This window comes from Camelina sativa, chromosome 11 (assembly GCF_030686135.1).
Source record: "Camelina sativa cultivar CO46 ecotype springtype chromosome 11, ASM3068613v1".
Lineage (NCBI taxonomy): Eukaryota > Viridiplantae > Streptophyta > Magnoliopsida > Brassicales > Brassicaceae > Camelina > Camelina sativa.
Genome location: NC_141890.1, coordinates 26,417,308 through 26,431,447, shown reverse-complemented (window position 1 = coordinate 26,431,447; position 14,140 = coordinate 26,417,308). Strand labels below are relative to the sequence as shown.

The 14,140-nt window shown below is 34.5% G+C and overlaps 1 protein-coding gene and 1 long non-coding RNA gene across 3 annotated transcripts; one reads left to right on the top strand and one right to left on the bottom strand.

The window, feature by feature from the left end:
- Nucleotides 1-8,002: 8,002 nt before the first annotated feature.
- On the bottom strand, nt 8,003-9,606 carry LOC104724139 (uncharacterized). 2 transcript variants are annotated; one of them, XR_757529.3, is made up of 5 exons: nt 9,457-9,606; nt 9,300-9,352; nt 9,149-9,217; nt 8,986-9,068; nt 8,003-8,580 (listed from the first exon to the last, which is right to left on the bottom strand). It is a non-coding gene; the product is annotated as an uncharacterized LOC104724139 (long non-coding RNA). The 2 variants fall into 2 exon arrangements; XR_015570416.1 differs by having other exon boundaries at nt 9,300-9,376; nt 9,457-9,568.
- A 1,711-nt stretch (nt 9,607-11,317) lies between these two features.
- Nucleotides 11,318-12,814, top strand: LOC147934423 (uncharacterized). Its single transcript, XM_087472623.1, has 5 exons — nt 11,318-11,400; nt 11,582-11,710; nt 11,798-12,092; nt 12,171-12,392; nt 12,482-12,814. The coding sequence occupies exons 1-5, from the start codon at nt 11,330-11,332 to the stop codon at nt 12,812-12,814; spliced, it is 1,050 nt and encodes a 349-aa protein (XP_087328749.1). The 5' UTR covers nt 11,318-11,329.
- Nucleotides 12,815-14,140: the final 1,326 nt, after the last annotated feature.

Genomic DNA, 14,140 nt, shown 5'->3' with positions numbered 1-14,140 from the left:
TAGTGTGGTAATCTTGTAGAATGGCTTCAAAATGTCACATATTTTTGATGCTCTCGCCCATTCTTCATTCGATGGACAACTCTTGTAGCTTTTATCAACCACCCGAAAACTATTAAAAGCTCATTGATATTTTAAAGCTTTCTCGAGCATCAAAAAAGTTGAGTTCCATCTAGTCTGAACATCCAGAGACAAAACTACCCCGTTGCCACCTTCTACGCATTGCTCGAACATAATCCCTCTTGATTTTGAAGCTTTGACATACTTGACACTATCTCTGATCTTGGTTAAAACACTACTAATAATCTTTAGTCCATCTTGCACAATAAGATTTAGAATGTGCGCACAACATCGAACATGGAAGAATTCACCTCCACATAACAAGTTGTCATCCAAATTAAGCCGCTCTTTTAGTATCTCTTGCATTGTGTCATTCGCTGAAGCATTATCTAGAGTAAGAGTGAATATCTTTTCTTCAATTTCCCACTCTTTGAGACAATCATGGATTTTAGTAGCCAAAGCATCGCCGATGTGTGGAGGAGGTATGTCACAAAATGACAAGATCTTGTTATTCAAAGTCCAGTTTTCATCAACGTAATGGGCTGTCAAAGATATATAACCTTCACCAGAAATTGCTGTCCAACAATCTGAAGTTAAACATATCCTACTCTGAATCCTTTCCAACTCTATCTTCAGCTTATTCTTCTCACTCCCCCAAGTTTTAACAACGTCCATCGCTGCTGTGTTTCTAGTGTAGTAGTTGTAATCTGGATTTAGATACTGAAAAAACCCTCTCAGCTCTTCATACTCAACAACAGCAAAAGGAAGATCATGTCGAATTATAACCCTACTGAACTTCTCCCGAACAACACTTTGATCAATCTTCAATTTCCTAGTCTTTCCATCTGCATCAGTTAGTACATCAGCTATATTCCGATATTTTGCCTTCTTAATGCATCTCAGATGATGACGCTTCATAGGAGATGCTCCTGTGGTAGATTCAAACACAAGTTTATCACCACAATAGTTACACTGAACTCGATTCTTGTCATCGGCACCTTTTCCAATATGTGTAAAGTGTTTCCACATTTTTGAAGTTTTTTTCCTTGGTTTACGAGATTTTTCTTGCGGCTCACCTCCAGCTTCATCACCTAATGATGGCTCGTTGGTTAGATCAATATCATCATTCTCATCCATCATCATCTCTTCTTCGTCAGCCACGTTTGACTCCCAATCATCCATATTATCTGTCTAAAAAATATATATATATATATTAGTCAAAGTTATTAGCACGGCATGGGTTTAGTTCAGATAAAAAAACATGCATGGGATTAAATATGAAGTTATAATATAATCTATCGGTTCCAATACAAGGATGAACACAGGAAGCCATTAGCCAGTCTATTTTGTTTTTACATACATCATAACAGATTAACATGCATGTATAGGCACAAATATGATTAATTATAATCTAGTAATATTGCAATTACATACCCTTAAACGAAGACGTTGACATGCTTTCGAATTCGGAATCAGATGACAAGAATGAATAAGAAAGTAAAAAAGCAAGAAGAATGAGATACAAGAAGCAACTTATGAAGGAAAGAGAGAATGACAGCTCCTATTTATAATAGTAATACATGAACCTTTGCCGGAAAAAAAATTAGTAATACATGAACGAAAGAATAAACGCTTAACATTTATTTTTAGATCATTTACATATATATATATATATATTTTTCCATTTTAATTTTCAGCAAAAAAAGAAAAACTTCACATTTACTTTAGATCATTTACATATAAATTATTATTTACTTTTTTTTGTTTTTACCAAAGAAGAAAACTTAACATTTATTTTAGATATTTTACATAAATTACTTGTAAGAAAAAGATATTTCACATATTAATATATACATATATATATTATACATATTATTTTTGTTTTTTCTCGATTAACCCATTGGTTACCCATAATCCTAATGGGTTTACCCCGATAAACCCACGAACCCGTTGGACGAACCCATCAAAACCCATTTATTTATATGGGTATAAAAACTTAACTCATACCCGTTAAAATAATAGACAAACAGGGTAAACCCATAGGTTTTAACCCATTTTGACATCCCTATTGGAATCACGTCGGTCATTTGGGGAGCAGGGGAATTATCGTTAGGAGCAGACATAGCAGCGGAAGAAAAAGAAAAATTTGTTTAGGTCTTAGTATCGATGCTCCGATACCATGTATGATGAGAATGTTAATTACTATTGATTGAGTGATTACACATATATATATATATATAATGAGATACACAAAGACTAACTAGGGATTACTAAATTACATGAATACCCTTAATACTATGTGATACATTCTCTACACATCCAACAGGATCCTACCATATGCTTGTTGATGCTGATGAAGACGAGTTTTTTTGGTGTCATCTATGGCAAGGACCTAAGTTCAAACATCACCAAGTGTTTGCAGTTGACAATAGGAACATGTGGGAAGCTAGGGAAGACGGAATCTACTTATCGCAGATAGAAGATTACGGAAATCTCGGTCAACCTGTGTTCTTGTATGGTTGGGATGTTCCTTTGACCTTGTCAAGAGCTTCCTCGTTCGGATCTAGCACTTGTATCTCTTTATGCTTATTAGTCTCCTTATTATTTTTGTTTTATTTTATCTAGCTAGTTTTGATTCTCTTATGAAGTTTGGAATTTGATTTTAAGTTGTCTTCTCCCACGTGAACTTGGAGAGTTTGCGTTAGTTTTTCCAACATACAAGTATTGGATTTTGTTGGTTTTGGATCGAACTAACCTAACCTAGAATAAAGGTTCGTTTAGATCGGGTGAGTATGAAAAGAAGAAAAAATAGTAAATCTTAATAAAACAAATTTTAGTTTTATAAAAGAAAAAAGCTAAACAAAAACCATATAATGACTTTGTGCTCGTTGCGGATCTTAAATCAAATAGGATTCTAATATATATCCGAGTTAACCAACTCAAATATTTGTATATATATGCATGTAAAAATAAATATAAGGAATTATTTTATCGAGAAGAAAATTACACTAACTGATTTTTGCCTCAACAATTTACTATGGTCGAGAAAAAAATAAACTAACAATAAAATAAATTTGCTATTAAGGCTCAAGGACTAGACTAAAAAAAATTGCAACTCAGTTCTCAGATAAGTCATAACCCTAAAGTTAGTTATTGTTTATTACCTTTGGGACTATGACGACTAGTTTAATATTATAAATAAATAGTGAGAATAAAACTAAACCTTCCAACATTCTATATCACTAGTTAAACAAACAGAGAATCGTCTATCGTTTCTCCTTTTTGTTTTCGCATTTGGCCTTACCACGATGAGTAACACAGCATTATCATACTCATACCCACAATCAACATGGATCAGAAACTTACTTCACAAGAAAAACGATCTCATAGTCCATTGCAAATCCACGGACCAAGATATGTGATACCATAGGGTGCATCCAACAGGATCCTACAATTTGCTGGTTGATTGTGATTATGAGGAGTTCTTCTGGTGTCATCTATGGCAAGGACCTAACTTCAAGCATCACCAAGTGTTTAAAGTTGACAATGGAAATGTATGGGAAGCTAGGGAAGATGGAATCTACTTATCGGAAATAGAAAATTTCCACAACCTCGGTCAGCCGGTGTTCGTGTATGGTTGGGATTTTCCTTTAATAAGTTTATTAATCTATTCCTTGTTTTTTTTATTATTTCTAGTTTATTTGGTTCTCTTCTGAATTTTGGAATGTGATTTTAAGTTGTGGTAGGTTTATTTTTTAGGTTTTTAGACATACAAGTGTAGGATCTTATTGGTTTGGATCGAACTACCCAAACCTAATAAGTTTGTTTAACAATAAATAGGCCTAGCAATGGATCGATAATATTTTTCTAGATTTGTTTTGATTTACTCAAGAAGAAGATAAGATAATGATTAATTTTAATACAATAAGTAATTTAAAAATTAATTACGAATTTCAGTTGTATAAAAAAGGGAGTCAATTTGATGAATAAAATTTAATATTCATACAAAAAACAAGAATTTAAACTTTATAACCAAAATACTATTCTGTTTCATAAAAAGTGTCATTTTGACACAATGCACACAAATTAAAAAAAAAATTGAATTATACATATACCCTTATCTAGTGACTAGTTTATCATTTAAATTTAATAAAAAGAGCTTTAGATTAATGGTAAATTAGAAAATTGATGTAAAAAACCACATTGGAAATATAAATTGACAGTCTTTATGAAACAAAAAAACTCTAGAATGACTCTTTATGTGAAACAGAGGTAGTAAATGATTAATTAGTTAAAATATTTAATTTAATAAAGAATTTGAAGCCCATTATGAGGAATCTTTAAAGTACCACAATTTCAGGTTATTTTCCCAAAAAAAAAACTATTATTAGTTATTTAAAAAAAATTACCATGAAAGTATTATTTTTCTACAAATATCACAAACACAAAACTTGATTTTTTGGGTTTGGGTTGACTATTATGGATTTATGGTATAGTTTTCAGGGTTTGGGTTCAATACGTAGGATTAAGGATTTAGTTTTGAATGTTAAAAGTTAAGTTTCAGTTTTAAGGTATTTTTTGGAAAAATATAATATTATTTTTGAAAAATTAAATTAACAATGGTAATTTTAGAAAAAAACTATTTTAGTGGTAGTTAATTATTTATGAGAATTTCTATTAAATTAAATATCCAGAATAATCCTTTAAATTAAATATTCAGAATCTTTTATCCTATAAAGCACAAGTCACCTGTCCAATATATAATAGTAATATGTAATATATAATTCGAAAAAAAAAACTATATAGTGTTCTAAGTGTTTTGGGGTACCTTATGTTTGAGTTTTCAAGTAGAGAGTTCAACATATAGATTTTGGAATTTATAGTATCATCCTGATTTTATGTTTAATCTACAGATATAAATTTATACAATTTTATAAGTTCGTGTGGAAAAAGTAGACTATTTTCTCTTTAATTTATTTTTGTAAAAAACTCATTATGTTTTCGGTTCCATCTTCTAATGGAATACGATAACTTCCAAAACAAAATACCCACTCCTAGTATGAATACAAGTTTCTTTAAATATCTAACTTATATCTGGTGGTATCAGTAGTGTTCAACCTCAAGTTATACGCTTAATCATATAAAATACCAAGCATTAAACAAACGATTAAAATTTGAAGTACATCCTCATAACCAATCATAAAAATTGATAGTATATCTTTAATTTGGTATAATTTACCACACTAACTATTTCGAAACGCAAAATAATATATCATCCTTTTTCCAACCAAAAATGCAAGAACGGTGTTCATGACCGTATTCATGACCGTGTTCATGACCGTATAGTTATTTTATAATCTAACACAACAAAGCTAAAAAATTATATTTTATGTATGTTCATGACCATCCAGAAACTATGATTTTCAACAAAACTAACATTGAAATTCAAGTTGTGCGTTTAACACAAACAAACAACAACAACAACAACAACAAAAATAAATTGAATGGTAAAAATGGAATAGATGTATACGAAAGGCTACAACTGAATTTTGACATCAATCATAAAGAAAAGTGTGATTAAAACAAAAGGCACATAACAGAATAAAGAAATACACATTGCATTCTAACTAAATACACCATATAATTCGATAGATTTCCAAACGCAAAGACTAAGAGACCAAAAGATAGGCACTTGTGTTGTAAAAAGATTAAGGCAGAGAGTACAACAAGTGGTAAAAACTAACATAATAATCATACAAGTGTATGATGAAAATTTTGAGAATGTCAGTTCACATGTTTGTACCGATCAACAAGGATTGAGAACATAACACGAAACAAATCCATTCATGATTTAACAAAAATACTATCATAATCTGCACGAGTCTCAACTATGTTCATCTATTTCGTAAAACAAGAGAATTTCTGACATTTTCAGTTAGTGTATAGATATAGTAAACACTCAAGCCAAGGGGTATAAATTATAGAATCTAACACAGTATTCATTAGAGTATAATGCAGAATTCCATAATGTGATTTCACATGCTTACAACAATCACCAAGGGTTTAGAGCATAACGCAAAACAAAGACATTCAAGATTAATATTATTACCATAATTCAGTTAGTGTATAGATATAGTAAATGCAGAATTCCAGTTTCACATGCTTAGAACAATCACCAAGGGTTTAGAGCATAACGCAAAACAAAGACATTCGAGATTCAATAATATTATTACCATAATGTGCAGTACTATCACAGACATTTAAAAATAAGTAACTACAGGAGATCCCAAGATGCATCTATTTCATTAAATGAAAAAAGTTATTTATACATACAAACACCAAAACAGAGATATTAAGTATTTTCAACACACAATATAATGTTTTAAAAGCCAAAGTAAAATCAACCTTTACTCAGTGGATGATGAAAAATCCTAGGATGTCATTCACATGTTTAAAACAATCACCAAAGTTTTAGAGCATAAGGCAAAAAAATACTTTCAAGGTTCAAGGAACACAAACACAATCTACATAAGTTAATCTACGAGAGACTCTACATCCACTATATAGAATAAGAGAGCTTATGATACACAAGCACTGAGACATAAAGAATAGTAAAATTAAAATACACAATGTGCTCATCTAGAAACGCAAGCAATTTTTATGATTTTCAAACTGAAAATAATACCTAGTCTCTCGAATTGGAATATGTTCCCAACTGCGTCATCATTAAGAGTTGATAAAAGCACCAGAAACTACCACTTTGGAGTTCAGGATGATGTATGTGTCTTTCACTTGTGATTTTCATATACTAATTACAAACAAGTTTGGAAAGCACTTAAACAAAAATGAAAAGGTTTGAAAGCATATACCTATCAAAAGTCTTGACAATCTGAACACCGTAACTTGAGAAGCACATACCTGAAAGGAAAAGAAAAAAGAATTTGTTAGTCTTCATTTTATTTGAATGTATATACTTACCTCGTAGGGCTAAACTTCTTTAAGTCGTACGTTGGTCCAAGTTCTGGTCATTTTTACCATCGAACAAGTCACAATCTTGTCTTAAGATTTCTTCAGTCCGCTCAATCCAGCATATCGCAACTCATTTCCTTACATGCATGCACTACCCTTCCAATGTCTTTTGACTCCTTTGTCTTATGGTTTTCAGAACTCTTTGGTTCTTTTATGTCTTTGTCTTAGGAATCATTAAGCCGCAAGGTCAGTCATTCATGTCTTATGGTTTTTATCAGCCGAGGGTACCAAACTTTGAGAACTCTTTGGTTCTTTCTTCATGTCTTATGGTTTTTACCAGCCGTGGGTACCAAACTTTGAGAACTCTTTGGTTCTATTATGTCATTCATGTCTTATGGTTTTTACCTGCCGAGGGTACCAAACTTTGAGAACTCTTTGGTTCTTTCTTCATGTCTTATGGTTTTTACCAGCCGAGGGTACCAAACTTTGAGAACTCTTTGGTTCTTTCTTCATGTCTTATGGTTTTTACCAGCCGAGGGTACCAAACTTTGAGAACTCTTTGGTTCTTTATTCATGTCTTATGGTTTTTACCAGCCGAGGGTACCAAACTTTGAGAACTCTTTGGTTCTTTATTCATGTCTTATGGTTTTTACCAGCCGAGGGTACCAAACTTTGAGAACTCTTTGGTTCTTTCTTCATGTCTTATGGTTTTTACCAGCCGAGGGTACCAAACTTTGAGAACTCTTTGGTTCTTTATGTCATTCATGTCTTATGGTTTTTACCAGCCGAGGGTACCAAAATTTGAGAACTCTTTGGTTCTTTATGTCATTCATGTCTTATGGTTTTTACCAGCCGAGGGTACCAAACTTTGAGAACTCTTTGGTTTATGTCTTTTTTCTCAAGACTTATTTAGCCGTTGGATAATCCAACAAAATGCAACCTCTTTTCCAATTCCCAACATGCATGCACTACCAAGCCAACAGTTCACGATTTTGCTCGGGACAATGTCCCCAAAATAGAATCTGACAGAACACTATTAGATTAATGTCTGTCAATGATCTATTTTGGGTTTAAAAAGAAAACAAAAACAAACATCAAAACTTAAAAGCCCCAAAACTAAGAATCCGCAGACCAAGTAACTAAAACCAAAAACGGATATGAGTTTATTAAAGTGAAAAACCAAAGGAGTAACCAAGAACACAAAAACAAAAACCAAGAATCCGCAGACCAAGTAACCAAGAACACAAAAACAAAAAACAAAAATCTTGATTCTAAAATCAGAATGATACAAAAGTCAATTGCTTAAATAAAATAAAAACAATAAATCCGAACAGAAGTGGACTGATCAATTGTACCCCATTTGATTTCAGTCCTCAAAAACTTGAAAACACAAAAAAAATAACAAAAGAAAATAAAAAAAGAAAGGAATTTACCTTGTACACGTGAAACTGGAGTTGAACAGTTTCAAACTCACAAACTAAGAAAAGGAGTAGGAACAACTGGTACCTTAGTGCTCATCTCTCATCTTGACTCCTCCACTTGCGGTCTCAAAACCTGCAAGAACATGATAGATAAATCAAAAATGAAAACGAGACAAATCCTAGTGACTGAAAAATGCCTTTTCTTCAAACAGAGAGCTAAGCTTGTTAGCCCCATTACGTGCTTTACAAATCATTGTATCATAGTTCAAAGAACCTGATTTAGTGTCATCTCTATAATCAGAATTACATGACCATACACAATGGACAAGTTCGTCTCTGTAAAACATTAACTCTCTTAGTGATGATACAACGCAATCAAAGCCATATAATAATCCCTGCTAAAGAATAGAGTTCTCACTAAGTGAATAAAACATTTGAATAAAAAACAGTTCAATAAGCTCCGTAGTAGTACAGAATCAAATCAATTGGCACAAAAACAAATTACACACGAAGCGAGGTTCAGAGGAAGAAATCTAACCATGAGGAGGAAGAAGAAACCAAGCCGCCGATTAAAATAGTTTCGTGCCGAATCAAACCAAACAGAACAAACAAACCCTAGATCTGTACAACATAAGAACAATTAGTCAATTTGAAAACCCTAAAAACACCAAGAGAGGATCAGAGGAATGAACCTTAATTACCAAATAATCACGACGGAGAAGAATCCTAGCCGATTGAAATAGTCTTGTGCTTGAATTAACCGAACAGATCTGTAGAACACAAGAACGATTAGAAAATTCAGAAACCCTAAAAAAACACACACACACAGAGGATCGGAGGAAGAAACCTTACCAAATCACCACGAGGAAGAAGAAGAAGCCCAGTCGATTGTCATGATTTCGTGCCTGAATCATATCAAAATCAAAACCCTAAATCAATATAAGAACAATTACACAAAAATTTATACAAATCCTGAAAACAAATTAGCGATACAGATTGAAATACATACTAATCATAAGATTACTCAACGTGAATCTCCTCAGCAGTCGTCGAATCGAAGCATTCTTCATGCGAAAACCCCAGAAGCGAGAAAAAAAATTGGGAGAAAAGAAAAATTTAAGCGTTTCTTTAACCCCGGTATCGATATGTAAGTATGTATATCGGCATATCGCCGACATAACGCGTTTCTTTAACGGTTACTTTTGTATATGGATCGACCGTTGATTCATCATATATTTTAATCTAACGATTCTGCATTTTTCACGATTAAAAATAATATAGTATTTCTTTTTAATAGCTGGCAATATAAACAGCAAACACAAAAGCAAAAGCATTCATCTGAGATTTGAGGTCTTCCTCAAAGCCGGCGTTTCTCGAGAGCTTCGTCAACCTTCTGGTTTCAGTCCGGCCAAGAAGTGAGGCAACAAGGAAGAGCGATGTGGTCAATCCGAAAATGCACTGTGAGGTGAAGCTATGCTAATATGTGCTCCAATTCTTAGTTTTTGGTGTTTAGCATTCTGGTTGTGTTGGGGTTAGTTCGGAGGAGCCTCTATTCTTGCTAGTTTTGCTTCGCATCTCTTGGTCGGGTCAATCAGACGTTATGTTCGTTTTTGGCTTAGGACCGAAACAATGAAAGCCGGAGAAACCAAGTTCTTCTGATATTGCGCATCTGGGTGTTTATGCTATTGGGACAAGCTCTACTTGCATATCATAGGTTCTAATAGCTTGGATTTTATCTGTTCTTCAGTATAGGATTTGGACTTTTTCTGTGTTGGTAGTTGTTTTCGTATCATAGGGTTTATTTAGGTCACTACAAGAAGACATGGAATTGCCGACTGCAACTTGCGACTAAAAACACATGCACTAAATTTAGCGACTGAATTGCGATTGTTTTGCTACTAAATGGCTACTATAATAAAACAGTCACCTAGTAGACGCTAATTGGAGACTGATGCATAATGTCGCAGTGTCGTCGCCAATCTGCGACTAATTTGGAGACCAGTTTGACAGTCGCTAAAAAATTGCGACTATAGAGCTACTATTTAACGACTGCTTTAATTAATTTGGGCCTTAACAAAATTTGGGCCGTAACAAAACACGAAAACCCATTTCTTATTCCCTTTCTTCCCCGAACAAACCCTAATCCAACATTTCTTTTCTCAATTCTTTCTTCTTCTTCGAGACGAAACGGCGAAACCTCAAAACCCTAGATCTAAATTCCTCTCACTCAACGAAACCGTAAACCCTTGATGGCTGGAGTAAAAAAAAGAGGAGGAGGAAGAAGAAACCCCTCGAATCGAACCTCTGGAACCTCACAAACGGCGAGTCGAAGACCCGCTACTCTTCCCAGCCAATATGCCTTCACGCTGGCGAAAGAGGGAGATCCAGACACTGATTCTCAGGGAATTCCTGTCCCAATCCTCCAGCCTCCAGCGAGACCTACATCTTCTTACTGAGACTATCCACCTCCGACGAATCTGTTCCAGAACTCGAGGAGCTTTCCTGAAACATTTCCTGCCAGCGAAGCTCCAATCAGGCGTCCTTTTCCTCAACCTCTCGCCTCCGCGACGAATCCACCAGAATTCTCGAGTCAACTTCGAGAGTCTCCTCAACCGTCAGTCACGAATCATCATCAATAGTCTCCTCAACCGTCAGTCACAAATCATCATCGACAGTCTCCTCAAGTCTCGAATCTACCTCGACAGTCTCCTCACGTCTCAAATCATCGACCACCCTCTTCTCAACCTGGTCAACCTCGAGCAGCTTCTGCATTGCATCACAGTTCTCAAGCGCAAAACTCACATGAGGAAGAAGCTGATTCTGAGGATGATAGTGTAAGGCAATCAAATCTCCCAGCTGATGTACTCGCTTATTTGCATGACATGCTTGTCCAACCGGGCCGTGAGTTGTATACCACTGTCCTCTCTCCCTCATTAGAGCCTGGAACCACTTGGTAAGATTAGGATTTTTAGTTGATTAGATTAATTAGAATTATACTTGGATTGATTAGAATTTTTAGGTTTGTTTGTGTTTGGAGGTTTATTTTAGATTGATTAGAATTCTTAGGTTTGTTTATGTTTGAAGGTTTCGATTAGAATTTTACTTTTGATTTGTTTGTGTGTTTGTGTTTGAAGGTTTGGTAAAGACAAGTCATCACTTACCCGGAAGATTACAAAATTGTTTACAAACAAGTTTGATGGTCCATTTTACAGTTGGGGTTGTGTTCCTACTGCAAGAAGAGAAAACTACTTCTTGGAATTCGCGGTAAACTTCTACTCCTTTCAATTTGATTTCTGTATTTATAGCTTTATTTTTGGTTTTTTTATCACTAACACTAGTCTTCTTTTGTAAAAAACACACACCTGGGATCCTTCACTAACCGGTGTGGTTCAACAAAGGTTCTATACCATTTGTCAAACCCGTATGAAAGACATGGTTTCCAAGGCAGCAGCTCAGCGAGATCAAGCAAAACCGAGTTGGATTGAGAAAACTATTTGGAAAGAAATGTGTGACTATTGGAACACAGAAGAAGCCATGGCAAAGAGTGCAACCACTTCAGCAGCTCGAATGTTTGACCGTAATGGTCTTGGCCCTCATAAGCATGTATCAGGGCCAAAGTCTTTCTTACAAATCGAACACGAGATGGTGAGTTATCCTTTTCATTGTTTAATAAGTTACATAAGATGGTTCATTATCTAACCTTTTCATTGTCTAACTTTTCAGGAAGTGGAATTGGGAAGACCACCAACTATTCCTGAAGTTTTCATCAGGACTCATACCAAAAAAGATGGGACTTTTGTGGATAAGAAAGTGGAAGCAGTTCATGAGGCATATAAGCAAAAAAGGGAAGCTAAGTTGGCTGCTCTGGACAATGACGACCAAGCTGATGGTACATCACGTCGATCGGAGCTATCTCACGAGGAGGATGATGAGCTCTTTCTTCAGGTAATGTTGCTTCTTTCTAATATGCATCATTACTTAAGTTTTTCATTGGTAAGTAATGATGTTAACTTTTTCTCTGTTTTGTTATGCAGTCTACTTTCATAAACGATAGAGGAACATACTTTGGGGTTGGAAGCCTAGGAAGTTACATCAACAGGAAGTGGAAGTTTTCCGGAAGCTCTTCTGCTATCACAAGCCTGCAACAACAGCTTGAAGAAGCAAACCGCAAAATAGAGCAACAAGCAGCTCTACAAGCAGAGCGTGACGCAGAGGCTTCACGGGTTGCAGCTGAGGCTTTATGGGTTGCATCTGAGCAACAAGCTGAGATCTCACGCTTGGTGAGCTTCCTCAAGACTAACCCAAACTATGTCGCCTTCCTCGAGTCTCAAACCAATGACCTAAACCTTTTTGATGTTCAAAGTTAGGTTCCTTCACTATCTCTCCTTCCTTTATGATTATGAAAACTTTTGTAATATTTGTGACTTGTAATCTTGTTATGTTTGGATGTTTTCTACAACTACGATGTTGGATGTAAAATTAAACTTATGTGTTTGTTTAATTTCATGTTTGTTATGTTTTAGTTATAGTTTTCATAATCAGTTTTGGTATTACAAAATCAAATAATTTGTTTTTACTAGAATTTTTTTAAAAACATGATAATTAAACAGTCGTAAAACAGTCACCGAAACGTACACAAAACAGTTACCAAAACAATCGCAAATGAGTAACCAGATCAGTCGCTAAAGCGTTGCAAATTCAGTCGCAACTTTAGCGACTGTTTGGCGAGGGAAGAACGACCACAATTATCAGTCGCCAATTAGTAGCTCCGTGTCGACTGTTTGAGAACTGATTATTTTAGCGACGCACTGTTTAGTGACTACGTATGTCAGTCGCCAATCAGTCGTAACTAAGTAGTTTGCGACTGTTTAGTGATTGTTTTTGTAGTCGGCAAATCCATGTTTTCTTGTAGTGGGTGGTTTAAGAGATGATTTCACACCGAGTCGTGGTGTGTTATTTATCTCGTTGTGGTTAAAAAATGCAATGATTCTCGGTTAGGTAGTGTTGGATCCGCCTAGTGTTCCAGGGTTGTACTTGATCAATCATTGCATTTGTTTTGGTCCAAGTCTATAGAGGTGAATGTAATGTGCCTTTGATTTGGTTGTATCATTTTGGATAATGAAAAGTTGATGTTGAGCCAAAAAAAAAAAAAAAAAAAACGGGTTTGTGGTTATCTCGATAGGTTAGATATATTATAATTATATAAAGAAGGCCCCATAGGATCCATTAGAGACTTATGGCAGGACATAGACATTACTCCCTCCGTTTCATAATATAGGATGTTTAGAGAATTATTTTTGTTTTATAATATAGGATGTTTCCAACTTTCTATATAACATTTATATTAAATTTATATTTTATATTATGCAGACTTGTTTATGATTAGTTTAAATTTTTAAAAGTAATTATTTCTTAATATGCGTGTTTCACAAAAACATCCTATATTTTGAAACGGAGAGAGTATTAATTATCTTTACATACAGGCACATAGACATTACTAATTAGTACTAAACATAGACATCATTATCTTAAACTTAGGACATAGACATTATTACCATTTGCCTATTTTAGAGACTTTTAGCATAAAAGGTACATAGACATTCATGGGCGGAGCTAGGGTAGAAGCATGTGGGTCAATTGACCCTAGTGAAATTTTAAATTTAGTTGAATTTTTAGGAAAAAAATCAAATTGA

What these genes read in the sequence shown, in the direction of transcription:
- LOC147934423 (XM_087472623.1), top strand. Translation starts at nt 11,330, where the DNA reads ATGCTTGTCCAACCGGGCCGTGAGTTGTATACCACTGTCCTCTCTCCC. An exon ending in TACAAATCGAACACGAGATG is followed by an intron (nt 12,093 to 12,170) that starts GTGAGTTATCCT and finishes CTAACTTTTCAG; the next exon opens with GAAGTGGAATTGGGAAGACC. An exon ending in ATGATGAGCTCTTTCTTCAG is followed by an intron (nt 12,393 to 12,481) that starts GTAATGTTGCTT and finishes TTTGTTATGCAG; the next exon opens with TCTACTTTCATAAACGATAG.